Source organism: Arachis ipaensis, chromosome B1 (assembly GCF_059453495.1).
Source record: "Arachis ipaensis isolate K30076 ecotype BB chromosome B1, ASM5945349v1, whole genome shotgun sequence".
Classification (NCBI taxonomy): Eukaryota; Viridiplantae; Streptophyta; class Magnoliopsida; order Fabales; family Fabaceae; genus Arachis; species Arachis ipaensis.
In genome coordinates this window covers 4,404,215-4,427,935 of record NC_142436.1, presented here as the reverse complement: position 1 = coordinate 4,427,935, position 23,721 = coordinate 4,404,215, and the positions used below count along the sequence as shown (strand labels likewise).

Below are 23,721 nucleotides of genomic sequence, written 5' to 3'. Positions count from 1 at the left end.
TGTTATAAAATCCCATTGTGGGATGGGTGATTTTGAATGTTCCCAAAATGAATCTTTGACTTTCCATGGTTTTGGAAGTTTTGGAAAGAGAATGCCGAGAGCGGCTTTGTTTTAAAAAGGGAACTCACTTTGAGTAAATTTGGCTTATGAGCCTGAGATGATTTGAGAAATGAGATCTTTAAAGCCAAGGCTAAAAAGAGTTGAAATTTGATTTCAAAGTGAAATGGCTTGAGAAAAGTGATTTATGGCTTAAATGCCGGTTTATGAATTTGATGATGTTGAATGGTGGAAGTGTTGCTTTGTTGTGAGCCGGAATGGCCGTGTATGCTATTGAACTATGGCTGATTGCCAAATGAGTTGTGAGCCGTATGGCTGATTATGAATTATGAACTTAAGCCGAAGGGCTGTATTTATTGATAAATTGGCTGGTTCTGGATTGAACCGTGAGCCGGATGGCTGAGATGGATGGTGATCCATGGTTGAGTATAAATGCATGTATGCAATCGAATGAATTGTGAATTTAAGGTGGATGGCTGAGATGAATGTTGTATGCGAGTATGCTTGTGTTTTCTCTCTGGTTGTAAGGGTGACAGGGCACCAATACCCTCTAATGGCGACAGGGCGCAGATACCCTCTAATGGCGACAGGGCGTAGATACCCTCTAATGGCGACAGGGCGCAGATACCCTCTAATGATAATAAAACGCAACAGAGAGACTGTGTCCGGGTTAGCTACCGGACACGTCGGGTTGGCTTGGTAACCGACAGATGATATCATCAGCCACTAGGGACAGGCATGCATCATATGCATTTATGTGACATTGTTTGGGTGTGTATATTATACTTGGTTTGCCTATGTGACTAATTGCTAATTGTTCTACTTGCAATAACTGTTTGTTTGTGCTTGCATCCTTCTATTTGTGTTTGCTACTGGGACTCTGTTGGACTGTGGTGATTGGTTGCTGGTTGGATTGTTTGGGCCTAGGGCCGTTGTTGGAATGAGGTGAACCGATGGTTGATTTCACTTTTGTGTTTCTGGTTTGGAATAAAATTATGAAAGGCTATTTTGGTTCTGCATAGATAAACCGTTTTGAAAGGCTTTTGAGTTTTTGAGAATTGAACCGTTCTTCTTTCCGAAAAGATTTCCGACTTTACTTTCGTTGTAAACCGTTGTTTTTGAAAGGAGGCATAAGACGGTTATGAATCACTGGTGCAGTTATCTTCATGTATCCTATTACAGTAATTCCCAAAAACCCTCTACTGAGAACCCTTTCGAGGATGATGTTCTCACCCCCCTACATTTTTCCCCTTTCAGGATATGGGCGCAGAAGCTACGAAGAGCTTATCTAATTGTTGTTGTGATGCTCTGTATTGTTTTAGTTATGGTTTATTGTACCCTCGCCTTTATCTTGATATAATCTGTAAGAGGGATAGGAATTGTATTGGTTAATGCTTGTAAAGTTATTTATATATAATTATGTATATATATATATATGGATGTACTCTTTATGAATTGTTGTAAGTTGTATGGTATTTATGGATGTACGTTATCGCACGAAAGTATTTTTGGGAACGGTATTGCGGCTTAAAGTTTTAAACAGGCTCATATTTTAGTATTAAATAATATAAGTGTCGTCGTAATGTCCGAACTATCAGAGTCGCGCAGCCGGAAGTGCGAGCTTTGGTAGTTAGGGTGTTACATTATGGTATCAGAGCAGTTCTTCCTGTAGAGCCTGAGGAATGGACTGACTATGCTTCAATTGCATACTCTGAGCGTTTGTCATGTATTAGGTCTTGTTGAATGACGAGAATTAGAGCTTTATGCACATGACGGTCTATTGATTAACGCTGTTAGTCTTGCATTGCATAATTCCTGATATTAAGTTTGGCCGGCTTAATACTAGTGAATTATGTATATGGAAGCACTGATGGGTTATCATAGATGAAATGCGAGTTTTGAGTAAAGTGAATCGCGGGTTTTGGGGGAACGTTAGAAACTTTTTCTCGAGGCTATTCAGTTGTGTGTCTTGAATTTTGTTCGAGTCGACCTGTTCTTTCATATCCTAACTTGAAGTTCTTGTTTGGTACTCCTCTTGAAAAGTAATTTGATGTTTCCACTCTATTTCTCTATTCATATGCATTCTTGTTTGGCCTCAGTTGCATATGCTTGTTTGGAATCCTTGATGCATCTGTCTTCCTCTGTTTGAGTTCTTCTTGATTCAAGTATTCTTTGATATAGTCTTGAACTTGTCTTAATGTGCTGTGACTTTTAACTTTGGGTTCCGAGTTCATTCTTAGAGAATTTGTTGATTCAGTTTTCCTCTTATTTGACAGTGATTACAGCTAAATTTGAGATTTTTATAAAAATTGCTGTTGACTAAATATACACTTATCTATATGTGGAACTTTGAAGATTTCTTATACAGTTTAACAACTATTTATTCCTAATACCTCGACCGTACTTTTACTGGTTTATGGAACTGCATTTACTTTAAATTACAATTTGACCTTCTAGTAATTTTATTATAGTTCCAAGGCACATCTTCATTTGTATTTGTGTATAATACATATATGATTTAATTTATTTTCAATATGTATTGTTAATGTTGCAAGTGTGAGGAGTGTATGAAGTTAGTCACACATCAAAGAAAACAAGAAAGAGTGAGGAGTTTATAAGATGAGAGACCCATTAACATGACACCTTAAGTTTTTGAGTTGGATGTGATGGATTCTCATCTTATGTTCTCTCATTTGGTTCTTCCATAAAGTTTTCCTAGTGGTCAAAAGCTCCCCTTGGTAGTCCAACAAGTGGTATCAGAGCTGATTGTTAATTTGTTTGGTGGTTTAAGGAGAATTCAAAGTAAAGCATCAAAAGTCTTTCTGGCAAGGGTGATCTGGACGACGTACACTTGAGGGAAAGATTGTTAATGTTGCAAGTGTGAGGAGTGCATGAAGTTAGTCCCACATAAAAAATACAAGAGTGAAGAATTTTTAAGTTGAGTCACCCATTAACTTGACACCTTAAGGTTTTGAGTTGTATGCGGTGTCTTCTCATCTTATGTTGTCTCACTTGGTTTCTCTCCAAAGTCTCTCCGGTGGTTGAAAGCTTCCCATGGTGGCCCAACATGTATTTATATTCCAACCGACGTGTATTTTGTAAAACTCGATTAAACTATTATTAATAAATTAATTATGAGTGAAAATGACTAAGAAATTAAAATTTATATTTTGGGAAAGTAAAAATAATTAGGACGCGAATTAAAGTGTTTATCTTAAAGAATTTTGCTCAAAGTTAGACCAAAGGGATGAGAAATGGATTTGGGCCACACTTGGACCCAAGGCCCACTCAATAACACCTTCCATCACAAACACTTCAGCTCACTCCTTCATTCATGAAAACAAACACTCAGCCCTAAGAGAGAAGAGAAGAGAGGAGAAACCTTGGTCACTATTTACTTTCAATTTCAATCCTCATAACTTTTGATCCGGAGCTTCGATTGACGACTCGTTTGTTGCTACGCAAAGCTCTCGTTGTCCTCTTCAATTCTATAACATTTGGGCGGTGAGTAGTCCCAATTTTCGTTGCCCATTTCTCTGTTAAACTCTATTTTCGAGTTTGGAATTTGAGGTGTAGAAATATTGTGATTTTGATGCTTTAGGGGAAGTTCAAGCACAATCTCTATCTACGTTTTAACCCAAAATTATATGGTATAAGGTAAGAAAACTCAATCCTTCCATTGGCTCCAATTTTGAGTGAAAATCCTAGTGTGAATGTTGAATAATTAATGTAATCAGATTGTATGGAGTAGGTTGGACTTGCTTGATTGATTTGGTGCAAGTTGGAGGCTTGGATTGACTGCGGAGCTCTTGATTGGAAGAGGTTTTGGCTGAGCTTGGGTGTTATTGGGAAGGAAATCAAAGTGTTAGGAAAACCATCGTCAAAAGGTACGGGTTTGAGTTTCCAGTAGGCATTATGTAAAGTTATGTGAACGCCTATGTTAATTGCTCTAGAATAGGATTGAATGGAATTGCTTGTGTTTGTGATTAGTTGGTTGAATATCGATTGATAGTTATTGTTGTGAATTATGAATTTAAATATTGTGAGCTTGGATATGAGACATGATGATTATGTTGTATGTTGAATGAAAATTGATGTATAATGATACCATTAGTGACTGGGGAAATTTGCGAGGAGGCCGTGATGGGGTGAGGAGTCCCCCATGAGGTAAGTATGTGTGAATTGTTGATTTGAATAATGATGAATTGATTAGTACATGAATAAAATTGTGGATTGATTGATGGGTTGAAAATTGATTTATTAAGCATTGAGTGGTTAGAAGGGTAGAGAAATGGATAGATGTATGTTTAGATTGTTTTGGGATGATTTTGGCATGGTTTGGTTTGAATTGGATTGAGATTTTGGTGAAATTGAGTGATGGTTCAAAATTGGTAAAACTAGAATTTTAACCAACTTCGACGGGCCATAACTTGTTTTTCAGACCCTCAAATCATGTGAAACTTGTCTAAAATCAAAAGTGGATATGTGGAGTTTATGACGTTTGAAGAACGGATGAAAAATGATTTCTAACGAAAAAGTTATGCAGGTTTGAAGTCTTGGTTAAAAATTGAATTCTGCAGAAAACTGGGGGTCCTGCATACGCACGACCCATGCGTACGCATGAGGGGCATTACAGCGGTGGTGATGGGATCGGAAGGCGGTGGTGATGGGATCGCACGGAGGTTAGGTTGGCCAAGGCTGTGGAATACAGCGGTGTGATTGGTATTAGTTAGAAATCCCCTAAGTTTAGATAACCCTTTTTGTGGTGTTTGGTTTACGTTATTTATTTTTGTTAAGCTTGAATATCTGTTTGGTGTGAAGTTCTAAAATTGCCTTTGGTATCTCGGAACCTTACATCTTATATATTAGGCACTGTTACCATACTGAGAACATTCGGTTCTCATACCATATGTTGTTGTTGTTTTTCAGATGAAGGTCGTAACCCACCTCGGTGAGTTACGAGATGGTAACGGAGCAGTGGATCTTTTATCACCTTTTGTAGTTTGATATGTTCGATGTAGTTACTCTCTCATCCTTTGTATTTATATAACTTTATCGCCTTAGACGCTTGATTTGAGAGATAAGTTATATAAGCTGTTTTAAACTTCTAAAACTCTTTTGTATTTCAGTTTGACTAGCCAGCCTAAACTCCGCAGGCTGTGACTATTCATCTTTTTGGTATATCATATTTACACATATCTATATATCTTGTTAATTTAATTATTACCTTGTGTATCCTGGAGCTATCTACATGGATTTATATATATTATGTCTTGTTCTGTCCGTGCCTACGCGTTTAGTTATCGTGATGTGAAGGCTTCGCGTTTCGTAATTCCGCTTTACGCGACTTTGAACTTTATTCCTTCATCGGGCTTCTAGTTATATAAATTCTTGGACATATATATATATATATATATATATATATATATATATATATATATATATATATATATATATATATATATATATATATATATATATCGTTATGATCAATTAATGGGACTTGGCCGGAAAGTGTTCTTGCCTCTATCATTAGCTCGGGTAGTCGCCGTTTCTGGTGTTTCAGTCACCTTTCCATGGCTCCCTTAATTATGTGCTAGGAATTTCCCTCTTGCTTGAGTAATGGGAAGCGGGCTAGTCCCCGAAAATGCCCGTTCGCCTGTCGTTGGGGATCAAAATCTTACTTGCTGAAACAGTACTTGTAGGATTGCATTTTCAAAACCTTTAGAGAAAGAGAGGAACCAGAAACTATAGATTCGCCAAGAACTTGGCTGGGCTTTCACTTCTAGCGTGGAAGAAAGGGCAACGAGTTCTACTGCTTACCCAACTTTGTGACATAGCGATAGCGGATAAAGGAAGTATAAGAGTTCCACCGCCCTTACTTAAGGGTCAGGCAGAAGAGCAGCCTTTAGGCAGGCCTATCGACTCTAGTATACCACCAGATGGAGCGGCAAAGAGGGCGGAAAGAAGAAGAGCTCAAGGCCACCACTTAATTCGATTCGCTACCTCTCTCTGATTAGCGATAGGGGCTGTCAGCCAACAACAAAGCGATAGGAGCGGAAACGATCGATAAAAATGTGTAATGTAATAAGCTGGCCTTTCAGGCTAGAGAAGAAGCGCCCAGCCCATTTCTTTCTATGAAAGGAGACCTTCAATGCTTTGACTTACATTCCGAGGCCTGCAACAGAAGAAAAGATTGCGAGGTACTTCGATAGCATCAAAAAGTACCTTCCAGCTCTGCTTTGTCATCTAGCTCGGGCTGTTCCAAAAGAAAAAGAGGGTCCAACGCCCAGGGGTTCTCCAAACTAACTAATATCGCCGCATAGGCATGGAGCTAATATAATAACCTCTTATGTAACTTCTATCACTAATCCCAGGGGGAGAGCAAGAAGACGAGCCTTCTCCTTTATCTACACTATCTTCCCATTATCCAATTTCATCATGAAAAGTAACTTCAGATTTGCCTTCGCGGGTCACTCGTTCCTTATAGATAGGGGCAAGCCTCGGCTCAAATGCCTTTGCCACCGCAAAGAATCATCTTTAAACAAAATCCACCCCCGCAAGGAAGAGAATAGGGAATAGGCTGCAGAGAGGAGACTGTGGCACTTTCGGATCAATGATTAGCTTTTTCTCTTTCTCCGACTATTGAAGCACATTAGCTGAAGCAGACGATCTGCGGCATTTACTATTTCCATGCCATGACAACTAGACCTGTAAGCATCCTTGGGAAGAGCGAAATTACGTAGTTCTGTTGGCCTCCTTAGGCCTTTCAAAGTATCCAGCACGGCCCTTGTCGCATAAGTAGCAACCTGCACTCATTCTATCAACTAAAAGTACTATATATATATATATATATATATTATCAGCTTTAGAACTGGGTGGCACTTTGTTATCCTTTGCTTTATGGCTAAAGGTAAGGTTTAGGCTAACGGGGTGTTACATTATCCCGCTCATGAGTAATTAGAGTTGATTAACTAGTAAATAATCGGGGTTAATAAATCTAATAATTTGTGAACGTGATTAAAGTTAATGATTAATGATTACTTGCCTGGGTAACATGCAAGGGTTAGGTCTGTCCCACTTGCTCTGGGTTAAGTGAGGATGGTGGCTTTGTCCCACTTGCGGTGAAGACGATGGTCTTATCCCGCTCACGGAATAATGAGATTGAAGTAGCTAATACATGAAAGGGGTTATGTTAATTAGGTTGAATCTTTCGAAATTGGATGGAATTGTAAATTGGTTTAGGATATGATAAAGGTCTCTTGCCTGGCAAGGACGATGGTGTAATCCCGCTTATGCAGTGCATGAACCAATATGCTTGGTTTTTTGCCTGGCAAGGACGCTGGTGTAATCCTGCTTGCTCAGTGTGTAAATCATTATGTAGGGATGGTAGTTTTATCCCGCTCGCGGTAAGGACGGAGATTTCATCTAGCTCACGTGTTAATGAAATTGACAAATTAATGAAAGATTGGGGTTGATGAGTTAAATAACTTATGAAATTGCTAAAAGACATTAACAACGGATATTATGGCCTGAATGGCTGGAGTGGCAAGGACGGTAGTGTTATTCCGGTTGCATATTGAATTGTGTTTAGCAAGGACGGTGGTGTTATCCTGTTTGCATATTGAATTGGGTTTAGCAAGGACGATGGTGTCATCCCGCTTGCAGGTTGACTTGGTGGTTGTAACCCGAGTAAAGGTGGTGGTGAAATCCTGCTTGTTTGTGGTTCTCTCTCTATTTGTATAGAGTGTGGCGGACATTATATTCCAAGAGTATGGTGGAAACTATGTCCTAAGAATGTGACGGCCACTATATCCCAAGAGTGTGGAAGTGAAACAAAGAGACAATGTCCGGATTAGCTACTGGATGTGTCGGGTTCTGGCAGTTTAACCGACATATGAGCTCATGGCCAGTAGGACAGACATGCATCATACTGCATTTGTTTGCCATTGTTTGGAATTGCTTAGTTGTCTTTGGTTTGCCTAATTGGTTATTCTGACTAGTTGTTATCTGTATTATTTGCCTAATTGTGCTTGACTTGTATTGCTTTACATGTGTTTGCTACTACTGAATTAGATACTGAACACTGATCAACTGTGATGTTGGAAAAAAGGATGCCGAGAATGAAGTAAAAAAAGGGCTGAGATTAGAGGTTTATCATGTAGCTGAGAGTTAGTATATTACCCTGTTGGGATTTAGAGAGAATCCTAGGCTTGGATCTTGTCTGTTGGAGTTTTAGGATTGCCTAGAAGGTTCATGTGATTTTACATCGTCTCTATTTGGAACTTTCACCCTGTTGGGAACCCTACTGGAAACCGAAAGGGTTCTCACCCATTTCGGGAATTTCTGTTTTTCATATACAGGACGTGATGCACTTCGCTGAGTGTGCAAGATGCTCTTCTGGAAGCGAAGATCAATTTTGGGAGTTGTATTTTGTACTTAGTTTATGTTCATATTCTCTTCTTTTGTATTATAAAAAATTTGTATATTCCTCTTAGAGGTTAATTTTTGGAGAAAACAAAATTTATGTTTATAGTTGTTAACTATTTTGGGGCTGTATATATATATTTCTAGCGGGCCTTTGCTTCACAAGTCGAGACTAGAGTTTGTTATATAAATCGTTTGGAATTCTATATCTATATTTATGTTTCTTTGGTTTTTTGTATCAAGCTTTCTACCTCTATCGTTTTTCGAGCGCGACGCGATTCTTGTTTTTACCTATCTTTTCTTTTAAGACTCCCAGTTAAAATATCCTTTGAATATATATGTATATGTATAGCGCCTCACCACCTTTGATTTACGACTATAGCGTAAAGCTCGGTGTGGTAGGGTGTTACATATTTTATATTGGTGGCTGACTTTGGTGTACACGTAGCATAATCGAGATTAGATGTATACAAAAAATCAGCTACAAAATTAATCACCTATATAAAATATATGTTAAAATACAAAATACATATTAAAATAAATTAAATAAAAAATATACAACGTATCTATTATTTTTGCTCATTAATGCTTAATTATTATGATAGAGTAGTCAAATGATATTAATATTTCAAACAATCCTTAATTAATGAAGAAAGAGAAAAATATAATAACTTCAAATATTTTTTATTTTAACCATGTTAGATGTACATTAAAATCAGTCACTAATATAAAATATATGTTAGAATATACAATATATATTGAAAATGAGTAAAAAATACACAAATACGTACATCATAAATAATTTTGATATACAAATAGTATTTTTAATTTAATTTATATATTTAAGATATACATAACTGATGATTCAATAATAAGTTTTACATCGAAAAGTAAGAATGACAAATATCATGTAACCAACAGGAAAAAAACACAATCGACTAACTTGAGTCAATTGAGTGGTTACTTCACTCGTCAACTTAGTCCAACATTGGTAGTTTGAACTTGCCTTGTATATGCAATAATCCATGGGTATCTTCTTAAAAATTATTAAGAAATAAATTTGTCACTCCTACTTTAATAATAAAAAGACCTTAGGGATGATTTTGATTTTTACCACAAATATTAGAGACAAAAAAAATACTTAACCTTTATTAATATATTTTGCAGCATTATATTTTTTTAACTATACAGTTTTACCCTTATTAGTCCTTAACTATAGTATCTTTGGTTTCAAACAATTCCAAATAGAGTTTTGGCGACCTCAAGAACAAGGGAAACTAATCAGACCCAAGTTTTGATGGCTAATAATAGAAGAATAAAAAATAAGAACCAAGCAGAGATGGAAAATTTGACTAATAATGGGCAAGGGTCAACTCCAAATTTTGACATTCTGAAGTTAGAGCCAAGTGACTATTGATGTTTCAAGTTACTCAGCTCATATCTTGAAACATGACAAACGTTTATATTTTGTTTGAGGCTAACAAGAACTCAAATTAGCTTCAATTCGTTTATGATATATTACATTTTTTTATGTTTAGTTTGTCAAACTTAAATGGGTTGGCTTCAATTTTTTTGTTTTCATACTTTGGCTTGATTTAATTATCAAAATTAAATTTGAGTAATTTGAAAATCTCAATTGGAATTAAATTTTACAACAGTAATTGTAAAAATAATCTAAAAACAGAAAGAGAAAAAAACTTTTTTAAAAAATTTGTGTAGTTAATGTATAGTGTTTAATGATATACCTAAAATATAAATTTACAATAAATTATAAATTTTATATTTTATTGATATTATTTAATTTTAATCTACTAAAAATATAAAAAAATTATACGATGGTTCAATTATATTCATGTTTAAATGACATTTTAAGTATTTTATTTAAAATTGAATTATTTTTATTAATATAACAATACATAATTAGATAATTATTTAAAATATTTTTTATTGTCAGTACAACATAGCAATTAAGAATGGTTTGCTAACAAGAAACTTGATTAATGTATATAAGATCTTAAATTCAAACATTCATGTTACTGATGTGCCAAAATTTTAATTGCAATTACAACCCTAATACTATTTTGTGCAACAACTTTAGAACATATTGAAAACTATTAATTTTGAATATTTTTTTCAACAATAATACAATATGTACTTTAGCATAGCAGTCAACATTGTTAACCACTTATATTATTAAAATATAAAGAGAAGTATCGTTTTTGTCCCCAACGTTTGGAGTAAGTCACAAAGTTGTCCCTAATATTTAAATCGTCCTATTTAAGTCCCTATCGTTTTAAAATTGACTCAATGTTGTTCTGCTGTTAGGGATTTGTTAACTGAGTTGACAGCGGGACAAAATTGAGACGTTTTTGAAACGTTAGGGACTTAAATAGGACGAAAACGTTGGGGACAAAAACGATACATAGTGTTAAATTTCAATTTTATCTTTTAATAATATCAATTTTTTATGGTACATAATTATTCAATTATTTTTTAATCACATCTAAGTAAATTACACTTTATTACATTACTTTCATTCTAAATAATTTTTTTTATAATTTTGCTCTTAAAAATTTTACTCATCATGAAATGTTTGTAAAATTACTATAATCACATTACTTTATTGTATATGTATCATTTTTTTCTACAAGTTTATGTACTAGTCATTCTACAAATATTTCATAATGAGTAAACATCTTTAAGAGTAAAATTATAAAAAAAAAAACAAATTTTCTAAAAAGGAATGTGATTAAGTGTAATTTACTTAGATGTGATTAAAAAATAATTGAATAACTATGTATTGTAAAAATTTGATATTATTGAAGGATAAAATTAAAATTTATTTCTATGTATCATTTTTGTCTCCAACGTATTCGTCCTATTTAAGTCCCTAACGTTTTAAAATCGTCTCAATTTTGTCCCGTTGTCAATTCTGTTAACAAATCCCTAACGGCAGGACAACATTGAGTCAATTTTGAAATGTTAGGGACTTAAATAGGACGATTTAAACGTTAGGGACAACTTTGAGACTTACCCCAAATGTTGGAGATAAAAACGACACTTTACTCAAATATAAAATACCCTAAATTTCATTAATACGGTGCAATAAATACAAAATACATTACATATATTAATTAGTATAAGTAGCTCATTAGTATCTGAAATTAGGTCATGGAACATTTTTCTTTCCCTAATCACCATAGCTGCAATATAATTGCAAATACGATTTAAATCATAATTATTTAAAATGTATTAATATTTTTGCCAAAAAGTGAATTTATTACCAAAGGTGTTTTCATTATAAATAGAGATGATAATAGGTCTCTATGTAGTGGGGATCGCTCCATCACCCCATCCCGTCTATTAAAAATTAAAACGCTCCTCGTTCTTGTCCTATTTTCGTCAGAGATTCTCATTTATTTCCCTACATAAAGGAGGCAGATACCAGCAGGTATTTATGGATATTAAACTTTAAATATTTTTTAAAAATTTAACACAATCATAAAAAAATCTAATACGATTCAACAAAATGTATCAAATTAAAACACAATCCAAATACAAATTCAACATAATCAACACACATAAAATTTTTAACATACAATTTAAAATAAAATGAAATAGTAAAGTTTTCAACAAATACTAGGGATGAATTAGGATTTTATATATATATATATATATATATATATATATATGCATTATTGCCAATTAATAGTGCATTGAATTTACATTTTATATTTAATAAATACTCTCGCAAAAATTTTGCGGGTCTCTGTCGGCAGATGCCTCAATTCCGTCCCCATTTTTCACGGGAACAGGTCCCCGTTTCCGTGGGAATATTACAGATCCCTATTAGTCCTCCCGTCACGGCTAATCTCTGTGGATATCTGCAAGTGTGGATCATTTGTTATCCCTAATTATGTAGAGACAAGTAAACATCACCCCTGTATATGTCACACACCGATAGCATTATTGCCAATTAATAGTGCATTGAATTTACATTTTATATTTAATAAATTTAAAACAATATATTCACTATATTTATTACGTAATGACAATGACAATGTTATACCAAATTCTATAAATTTATTCTTACAGAGTATTATACTCAATTTACCATGTCAAATTAGAATTGAATGTCGTACATCACACATTTAATACTAGTATTTCTATAAGGTTTAATTACTCTGTTGGTCCCTATAGTTTTGTAAAATTTTCAATTGGGTCCCTATACTTTTTTTCTTTTAATTGGGTCCATGTACCAATTTTTTTTCAATTAGGTCCCTCTTAATAGTAATTGGTTTAATTGTATAGGAATCCAATTAAAAAAAATGGTGCAGGGACCTAAATAAAAGGAAAAAAAGCGTAAGGACCCAATTAAAAAAAATTGGTGCAATGACTCAATTAAAAGGAAAAAAAAGTATAGGGACCTAATTAAAAAGTTTGCGAAACTATAGGGACCAACAGAGTAATTAAACCTTTCTATAAAGTGTGTTTGTCACTGTTATATATATAGCTTCATAGACAGTGATACCATTGTCAATCAGTAGTACACGTAATACTTCAGTAGATGGTTAGCTTCCATTTCTTATTTCTATAAAGAGCATTTGTCACTGCTATATATATAGTTGCATAGATAATGAAACATTGTCAATCAATAATATGTGTAATACTTCAATAGATGGTTAGCTTTCATTTCTTTTCTCTGATAGACTTTTGTGTTAATTATATAAATTTAAGCGATAAGATCCTCTTTTGTTTTTTTTCTTTTGTTTTAGGTTAAAATGGAAAAGTCCTCCAAGAGAAAGATTGATGAAGTATGCACGCCTCCTGAAAATCCATCATCAAAACCTTTGAGACCAGGGATAGTTGAATCATTTGCCCAACCATGGCATCCTTATTGCAACAAAGGCCCTGGCTTTGCAGGTTCAAGCAGCAGTAATAGGGCACCGAATAACCCAAATCTCCAACTTTGCAATCTTGATAATGTTGTGAATTCAACTCACAACACAAGTGATGTTGGTGTGAATTCAATTCTTATTGATCAACAAGAAGACAATGCTGATGAGAATCTCAAAAAGTATATGCTAATTGCAAATATTGGATACCTTTTAGATCAATTTATAATTCCAGAATAGTTTAAAAAATAAAAGATAGCATTATAATTAATATTTTCAGTTTTCTTTACAAAATTTGAAAATTAAAAAAAATTGATTCTTCAATATTTTCACAATTTTCTCACAAAATCCTTCAAACATAAAAAACATTTTTGAAAAATAAAAACAAAAAGCAGACAACCTTAAGATTTCAAATATATATATATATATATATATATATCAAGTACCATATATGCATAAAAAACTAGATTCTTTCATTCCTTTTTGAACTTTTTTTTTTCATTTTTACTATGTGCAGATCGATCTCAAGTCGAGTTTTAGCACAGAAATCCAGAATCAAGAAAGAACTCTATGTGGTGATTTTGGAAGGAAAACTAAAAGTTTTAGAGGTAAAACATGAGGTTATTATCGTTGTTATTATATATATATATATATATCCTTCAGATAAATTTTTTAAACAAGTTGTTATAAGTAATTTTTGCTCTGTTTAAAAAGTACTTCTCTTTTAAATAAAAGTGATTTTGGATGTGCTTTTTCCCTCTATTATGACAATTTGGATTTTGAGATTTTGATATACAGGATGAGATAGCTGATCTTTTTCAAAAAATTGATGCCCTCAAAGATGAATATCCTTCATTGTTGCTAGAGCAGAATAAACTAAAACTGCAAATGGCTATTAGTGAAAGGGGGAACACACTGCAAGAATGTAATCATTCTATATTTTTTTTATTAGTTGAATAAGAGCCTAATATTTGAAATAAATGGATTATATAAAAAACAATTACAAATTATATAATAACATTCGGCTCATATGGATTATCCTTTTAAAAAGAGTTCTTTAAAAAATACACTATTTATTATGTTCCATTAATTTGTATATCCATAATTCTATTTATCTATTCCATTTGCTCTTTTTGGCATTATTAATTTAAAATTTGGATTTTCAGTGGAAGTGGAGAAGAATAGAGTAGAAATGATGAAGTTATCCGAGCTTCAAATAGAACAAGCAATGGAAAAACAAATAAGGTTGCTGAGCAATATTGGCACTAATGTTCAGCTTATGTACAAAGCAAACATAAATCCTTTTGACCTGCCACATTTTCTTTGCTCAAACTCAAATCAAGGTTAGAAATATTAAACTTCAAATGCATATGCTACTTTCTCTTGTTTGGTTGGATTGAAATATTATTATTTCTTTGTTTATTAATTAAATATTATATATATTAATTTTAAATTTTATATGATGCAAGATATTTAAAAAAGATTGTAAACCAAATTCTTATCATTTTCATTATATAAATAATTATATAATAAATAAAAATTATATTAGATGTACACAAAAAATTAGCTATTAAATCAATCACGTATACAAAATATATGTTGAAATATAAAATACATATTAAAAAAAATAAATAATAAATATCAATGTATCTATTATTTTTGCTCATTAATGCTTAATTATTATGATAGAGTAGTCAAAAGTTATTAATATCACAAATAATTCTTAATTAATGAAGAAAGAGAAAAATGGAATAACTTTTAATATTTTTAATTATAACCATGTTAGATGTGCACTAAAATCAGTCACTAATATAAAATATATTTTAGAATATACAATACATATTAAAAATGAGTTAAAAATTCACAAATACGTAATAGTTGATTTTGGTTTGCAAATAGTATTTTTATTTTAATTTATATATTTAAGATGTACATAATTAATGATTCAATAATAAGTTTTATATCTAAAAATAAGAATGACAAATATCATGCAACTAATGGGAAAAAAAAAACCATCTACTAACTTGAGTCGATCGAGTGATTACTTCACTCATCAACTTAATCAAATCAGGGGCGAAGCTACATACATAAAAAGGGGGGCAATGACCCCCTCTAATTTTAATTTTTTACATGTAAATTATATGTAAATTTCAGTTTATCCCCTCTTTAAAATTTTATTTTAGTCTTATTTTATTGTGTAAATATTTTTGGTCCCCCTCTAATATTTCATCTAGCTCCGCCCCTGAATCAAATGTTGGTAGTTTGAACTCGCCTTGTGTATGCAATAATTCATTAGTATCTTCTTAATAATTATTAAGAAATAAATTTCTCAATCCTATTTTAATAAAGACCTTAGGGATTATTTTGATTTTCACCCCAAATCATAAAGGCGAAAAAGATACTTATCCCTTATTAATATATTTTGCAGCAGTATATTTGTTTTTCTATATAGTTTTATCCTTAGTAGTCCTTGACTATAGTATATTTAGTTCAGTTCCAAATGGAGCAGTGGCGACCTCAAGAACAAGGGAAATTAATATAAACCTACAACCAGAGAATCGGACACAAGTTTTGATGGCTAATAACAGAGGAGTAAGAAATGAGAACCAAGTAGGGATGGAAAATTTGACTGAAAATGGACAAGGGTCAACTCCAAATTATGACATTGTGAAGTTAGAGCCAAGTGATTATTGATGTTTTAAGTTACTCAGCTTATATTTTATAACATGACAAACTTTTATATTTTGTTAGAGGCTAACAAGAACGAATTCAAATTAGCTTCAATTTGTTTGATATATTATATTTTTTTATGTTTGGTTTGTCAAACTTAAATAGGATGGTTTTATTTTTTTTTTTTGATACTTTGGCTTGGTTTAGTTATCAAACTTAAATTTGAGTGATCTGAAAATCACAATTAGAATTAAATTTTAGAACAGTAATTGTAAAGATAATCTAAAAAGCAGAAAGAGAAAAAAAAAACTTGTTTTTAAAAATCCATAGTTAATGTATAATGTTTAATGATATACCTAAAATATAAATTTACAATAAATTATTAATTTCATATTTTATTGATATTGTTTAATTTTGATGTATTAAAAATATAAAAAAATTTATATGATCATTTAATTAAACTCATAAGTTTAGATGATATTTTAGTTATTTTATTTAAAAATTAATTATTTTTTCTAATATAATAATATATAATTAAATAATTATATAAAATATTTTTATACTTTCAGTACAACATAGCCATGACGAATGGTTTACTATAACAAGAGACTTGATTAATGTATATGAGATCCTAAATTTAAACATCCGTGTTACTAATGTGCGAAAAATTTAATTGCAATTACATCCTTAACACTATTTTGTGCAACTATTTTAGAACATATTAAAAAATATTAATGTTTAATATTTTTTTAACAATAATACAATGTGTACATTAGAAAAGCAGTCAACATTATTAACCACTTATATTATTAAAATACAAAATGTCCTAAATTTCACTAATATAGTACAAAAATACAAAATATGTTATTTATATTAATTAGTATAAGTAGTTTATTAGTATCCGAAATTAGGTCTTGAAATATTTTTCTTTCTCTAATCACCGTAACTTAAATATAATTGCAATATAATACTTTTGTCAAAGAGTGAGTTTATTACGAAAGTTATTTCCATTATAAATAGGGATGACAATATGTCTCCATCACCACATCCTCGTCTAATAAAATGCTTCTCGTTCTCCTCCTATTTCCATCACATATTCCCATTTATTTCTCTCCATGGAGGAGGCGGATACCAGTAGGTAACTATGAATATTAAATTTTAATTTTTTATAAAAAATTTAACACAATCATAACAAAATTCAATACAATCCAACCAAACGCATCAAATTAACATACAATCCAAATACAAATTCAAAATAATTAACATATATATAAAAACTCTAACATACAAATTAAAATAAAATGAAATAGAAAAATTTTCAACAAATACTAAGGATAAATTAGGATTATATATATATAGGTATTTAGGTAAATTCTCTCTCGCAGAAATTTTGTAGGTCACCGCGAGGCAGATACCTCAATTCCATCTCCATTTATTCATAGGAATAGATCTCCGTCTCCGTGAAAATTTTGTGGGTCCCTGTTAGTTCTCCCGTCATGGATAATCTCTATGGGTACCCCCTATTACGGATTTTTTCGTCATCCCTATTATGAAGAGATAAGTAAACATCACCCCTAAATATATCACACACCGATATCATTATTGTGAATCCATAGTGCATTGAATTTATATTTTATATTTAATAAATTTAAAATAAATTATTCATTATATTTACTACGTAACGACAATGACAATGTTATACTAAATTCAAGAAATTTATTCTTACAAAGCATTATACTCAATTTACCATGTAAAAAATTAGAATATTGAAGGTTGTACATCACACATATTTAATACTAGTATTTCTATAAAGCGCGTTGTAGCTACATAGACAGCGATAACATTGTCAATCAATAGTATGTGTAATACCTCAATAGATAGTTAGCATCCACTTTTTTTTCTCTTATAGAATTTTGTGTTACTTATATAAATTCAATACTATTACTTCTATAAAGCATGTTTGTCTCTGCTATATATATAGCTACATAGACAGTGATAACATTATCAATCAGTAGTACACGTAATACCTCAATAGATATTTAGCTTCTATTTATTTTCTCTTATATAATTTTGTGTTACTTATGTAAATTTGATACTATTACTTCTATAAAGCGTGTTTGTCGCCACTATATATATAACTGCATAGATAGTTATGGCATTGTCAATTAGTAGTATGCGTAATACTAAATAGATTGTTAGCTTTCATTTCTTTTCTCTTATAGAATTTTGTGTTACTTATATAAATATAATACTATTACTTCTATAAAGCATGTTTGTCGCTGCTATATATATAGCTGCATAGACAGTGATAGCATTGTCAATAACTAGTACGTGTAATATGTAATACCCTAAATTTTAGTGTAAAACTCGGTCAAATCGTAATTAATTAAATAATAAATTAAATAGGAGCAAATATGTTTAGAAAATCTATCAATTGGAATTTAATAATTTAAATATGATATTTGGACTCAGTAAATTTTTCTGAGTCGGAAAACATAGTTTTCTGGATAAAAATGCACACTGAAAATTTGACCGGTAGTACTGACTACGATCTGTCCGGTACTGTGGCTGAGAAAATTAATTAGAAGTGAATAATTTTAAGAAATAAGAATTTATAATTTGGTAAGATAGAAATATTTAAAATACGATTTAAAACTCTAATCTTAAAAGTTTTGGCCCAAAATTAGGCCAATAAACTAAAACAAGTGAACCGGACCCAAGTGGGCTCAAGACCCAACATATATAAACATTAGTTATGAGAATTTCAGCTCATTTACCCTAAAGAAGGGGGTGTGGGGCGCTGAAATGAAGAAGAGAGGAAGAAGAGAGAAAATCCTAACTCCATCAAACTTCAAATCACCATAACTTTCTCTCCGAAACTCCGATTGACGAGCCGTTTGTGGCCACGCATTGCTCTTTTTATCCTCTTCGATTATATTTAGTTATTATGGTAAGTATTCCATTCATCTCTGCCAGTTTTCAAAATTCCATACTGTTATGTGTTTTTGGGTAGTTAGTGTTAAAATCTTGTGATTTTGGTTATTTAGGGATACTCTAACATGGATTCTAAGTGGGTTTTATCCCTATTTCATATGGAGTAACCAAACCCTTGTGATTTACCAATTTTATGAATCCTAAGTTGATTATAAGTGTGAAAATTGATTATGTTAGAGTATTGGGTGATTTTGGTGTACAATTGGGAGGTTGGTGTTGCTTGAGGAGCTTTGGTGAGGCTTGGAGCTAAGGGTTGGTGGAAACTTCCAAGAAGAAGCTCAATTATTTTGGCTACAAGAGGTACGGTTTAAGTTTCATTTAAGTACCATGTGGTGTGATGAGAATTTCTAGGCTAGATACCCCTAGGATTAAGTTTGGATTGTGTAAATGGTTGTTACTAATATGTATAGTTGATATGTAATATAAATTAATGATTAGATTGAGAATTGTGTGAATTTGTATCTTTGGTGTGTTGAGAATTTGATGAATTGGATAATGAATATTAGTTTGTGGAATATGCATTTAAATTGTGAATTTGAGCCGGAGGCTGTGAATATTGGGCCGGAGGCGGAAAAGAGGTAAGGAAGGTAAGTGATATGTGTATTGTGTAATGTCATATGAGATTGAATGGATATTGAATATTGAGTGTGTGAATAAATGTGAGAAATGTGGAATAATAAGAAATTAGGAATTTAGGAGTGGAAGGTGACGAAATTGAATTGAATTGTGTAGATGAGGTAAGTTTGGTTTGGTTGAGTGTAATTATGTGAATGTGGTTGGGTTCTGGTCATTTGGATGAGTGGAAATGAATTTGGCTTGTGAACATTGGAAAAATTGGTAATTTCTGTTTTTGGGTAAAAAATAATTTTTGACCAACTTCGTCGGTCCGTAACTCGGTCCTCGGAGTTAGGAATTCTTCAAAACTGAATTTTTATGAAAGTTTATTTAACGATCTTTCCAACGGTTCAGAAATGGTTGAAAAAGGAATTTTGTAGAAGAAGTTATGTGTGGTGGAAGTTTGAGGTTAAAAATTAAATTCTGCAGCTTTTCAGACTTAGTAAAATTTTTAAGAAAACGTACTCTGACGCGCACGCATGGCCGACGCGCATGCGTCACTCACGATTCTTACTCTCTCACACGTACGCCTGGCCGACGCGTACGCATCGCTGTATTGATGCAGGTGCCCAGTAGAAAACCCAGAGAGTTGTGCTGGTACTGTGCTGGTTTTTGTGCGAGGAGCGCAAAACGCACCCACGCGTACGCGTGGCTGACGCACACGTGTCACTCTACTTTTCCACCTTCCCACACGTGGGCACGGGCGACGCTTACACGTCACATGTTTTTCTCCGCTTCCTATGCGTGCGCGTGGGCGACGCGTACGTGTGACCTTGTTTTCAGCAAAGAAATTGATTTTTGAGCTTTTAAAGCCGAATTTCAGACTTCTAAGCCTCCATTTTCATCCTTTAAGTCCTAAATCTTTATAGTATGCCTAGTAATGAAAATAAGCTAGGACATGTGGTAACTTGTAGATGAAGTAAAGTAAGAATCAATGATGAATGATGAGTAATGATGATTGTATGAGTTGCTGAGGATGATGGTGAGAGTCCTGTGTATGTTATGAGCCGGATGGCTATGACAAGCATTGAAATATGGCTGAGTATGTACATGTATATGATTAATTATTAAATGATTATGATTGATTGAGGAAGCTTGAACATGTGGCGAGTATGCCAGAGATGCATATATGATTAATGAATGTGGTAAATGAATAATGATGGAAAATGTTGAATGTGATGTGTGACCCCGGGCAGTAGGCAGTGGCGTTGTCTACTTGCTCCGGGTATGAGATGGGGAAGGAGGATTTCGATAAATGAGTTTAATTATGGAGTTTTCGATGAATGTATGTTTGAGATGCCTGGGTAGTAGCGGCAGTAGTAGTGATTCCACTCGCTCCAGGTCGAGCTTTTAAACACCTGCCCGGGTAGATGCAGTGCCATTGATCCACTTGCTCCGGGATGTGGTGAGATATACCTACCTGGGTAGATGCAGTGGCATTGATCCACTTGCTCTGGGATGTGGTGAGATATACCTACCTGGGTAGATGTAGTGGCATTGATTCCACTTGCTCCAGGTTTTGTTTGTAACTCCTGGTGAGATATACATGAAGTATCCTGCAACCAGATGGTGCTGTGGTACTGTGGGAAATGTTCTAAATGAAGTTCTATAGAAAATACTTTCCCAGTTCAGTTAGGAACGCCAAGGAGCTTGAGTTACTGCAATTAAAATAAGGCCAGATGACTATTATTGAGTACACTAACAAGTTCAAAGAATTGTACCAATTTTCCCGAATCTGTCAAGGTGCTCCTGAGGATTTTACTGAATAGAAGGGTATCAAATATGAGGGAGTACTTCGGAGTGATATTCTGAGCTCCGTTGCATCGATGGAGATCAGAGTCTTTTCCGAGCTTGTAAACAAAAGCTGAGTGGTGGAGGAGTGTGTGAGGAAGGCAGCATTAGAGAAGGGAAGTCTAAAGATGCCTTTTCAGAGGGCTCAAGGAAGGAACTTCACACCGAGGGGTAGAAACTTTAACCATGGAGGTTTTATTCCACAGCATAATCAGGGTCAAAGCAACTTCAGAAGTGTAGGATTGGGAGTGTGTTTCTTTTGTGGACAACCCGGGCACTTGGCCTGGAATTGTCCAGAGAATAAGAAGTATGAGACTGGTAGAGTACAGCAGCCAGGGAAAGTGTTCACCACTTCTGTAGTAGGTGCCGAGAGATCCAAGACCTTGATCAGAGGTAACTGTGAAGTAGCTGGTAAACTTTTAAGTGCTTTATTTGATTCTGGAGTGACACATTCATTCATAGCATTTGAAAAGGCTAATGAGTTAGGATTAAAAATGGTAGTATTGGGTTATGATTTAAAGGTGCATAATGCCACTTCTAAAGCCGTTGTGACATTATGATGTCCACAAGTCCCATTCCGATTTAAACAACATGATTTCATTCATGATCTTATTTGTTTATTGATGACTGGTCTGGATCTCATTTTGGGACTGGATTGGTTGTCTAGAAATCATGTCTTGCTTGACTGTTTTGAGTAAGTGTACTTTATGCCGGAAGGATCAAAAGGGCCAGTTGTGGTGAATAGCTACTATTTGAACTCCATGATAGTAAACTGTTCTGGATATGAATGTCAGGGTGTTAGAGATGAGGGTTAGAGATGAGGACATTCCAAAAACTGCTTTCAGAATGCGATACGATCACTATGAATACACGGTAATGTCTTTCGGGTTAACCAATGCCCCGGCAATGTTTATGGACTACATTAACCGAATCTTCCATCCGTTTCTGGATAAGTTTGTAGTCGTCTTCACTGATGACATTCTCATTTACTCCAAAACTGGAGAAGAACATGCGGATCACTTGCGGACTGTGTTATAAATCTTGAAGGAGAGAAAGTTGTACACCAAGTTATCTAAATGTGAGTTTTGGAAGAGTGAGGTGAAGTTTCTTGGTCATGTGGTAAGTCAACAAAGGATTGCTGTAGATCCTGCTAAGGTTGAAGCAGTAATGGACTGGGGGCAACCAACTTCTGTGACGGAGATTAGAAGTTTTCTTGGTTTAGTGGGTTATTACCGAAGGTTCATCAAAGGGTTTTCACAACTCGCTTTGCCTTTAACTAAGCTGACCAGAAAGGACGCGCCATTTGTCTGGACTCCTGAGTGCAAGGAAACTTTTCAAGCGTTGAAGCAAAGGTTGACCACTGCACCTGTGTTAGTGCTGCCTGAGCTGAGTGAACCATTTGAGGTATACTATGATGCATCACTGAAGGGTCTGGGGTGTGTGCTGATGCAGCACCGTAATGTCGTGGCATACGCCTCACGGTAGTTAAGGCCGCACAAGATAAATTATCCGACTCGTGACTTAGAGCTTGCTGCCGTTGTGTTTGCTCTAAGTGTTTGGAGGTATTACCTCTATTGCATCAAGTTTCAAATTTTCTCGGATCACAAGAGCTTGAAGTACCTCTTTGAGCAGAAAGAACTGAATATGCGTCAAAGGAGGTGGATGGAGCTTCTAAAGGACTATGACTTCGAGTTGAATTATCACCTTGGGAAAGCAAATTTTGTGGTGGATGCTTTGAGACGAAAATCCCTATATACTGCTTGGATGATGATACAGGAGGAGGAATTGTTAAAGGCATTTGAGAGTATGAAATTGGGGGTTGGAGAGGAGTCTGGTACTCTATGTCTAAGCCAATTGCAAATTTCAAGTGAGTTCAAATTCAAGATAAAAAAAGCTCAACGAGACGAAAAAAATTGCAGAAGGTGTGGCCGGAAATTAAGCAAGGGAAGCGATGGAGAGTGTCATGGGACGATGACGAGATATGGAGATTTAAGTGTAGGATTTGTATACCGGATGTTGGAACCTTACGGCACGATATCTTGAAAGAGGTGCACAAAAGCGGATTCTCTATTTATCCAGGGAGCACTAAGATGTACCAAGATCTGAAAGTAATGTTCTGGTGGCCAGGAATGAAGAATGAGGTAGCATTGTATGTATCTAACCAAGATCTAAAAGTAATGTTCTGGTGGCCAGAAATGAAGAACGACGTAGCATTGTATGTATCTAAGTGTCTGACTTGTTAGAAAGTCAAGATTGAACATCAGAAACCATC

The 23,721-nt window shown here is 33.8% G+C and overlaps 1 protein-coding gene across 1 annotated transcript; it reads left to right on the top strand.

Moving 5' to 3' along the window:
• Positions 1-13,863: 13,863 nt before the first annotated feature.
• LOC110270452 (uncharacterized) lies at positions 13,864-16,073 on the top strand. The gene is made up of 4 exons (XM_088502427.1): positions 13,864-13,987; positions 14,178-14,304; positions 14,546-14,722; positions 15,874-16,073. Exons 1-4 carry the CDS (start codon positions 13,889-13,891, stop codon positions 16,071-16,073), a joined length of 603 nt encoding a protein of 200 aa, XP_088358553.1. The 5' UTR covers positions 13,864-13,888.
• The last annotated feature ends 7,648 nt before the right edge of the window (positions 16,074-23,721 follow it).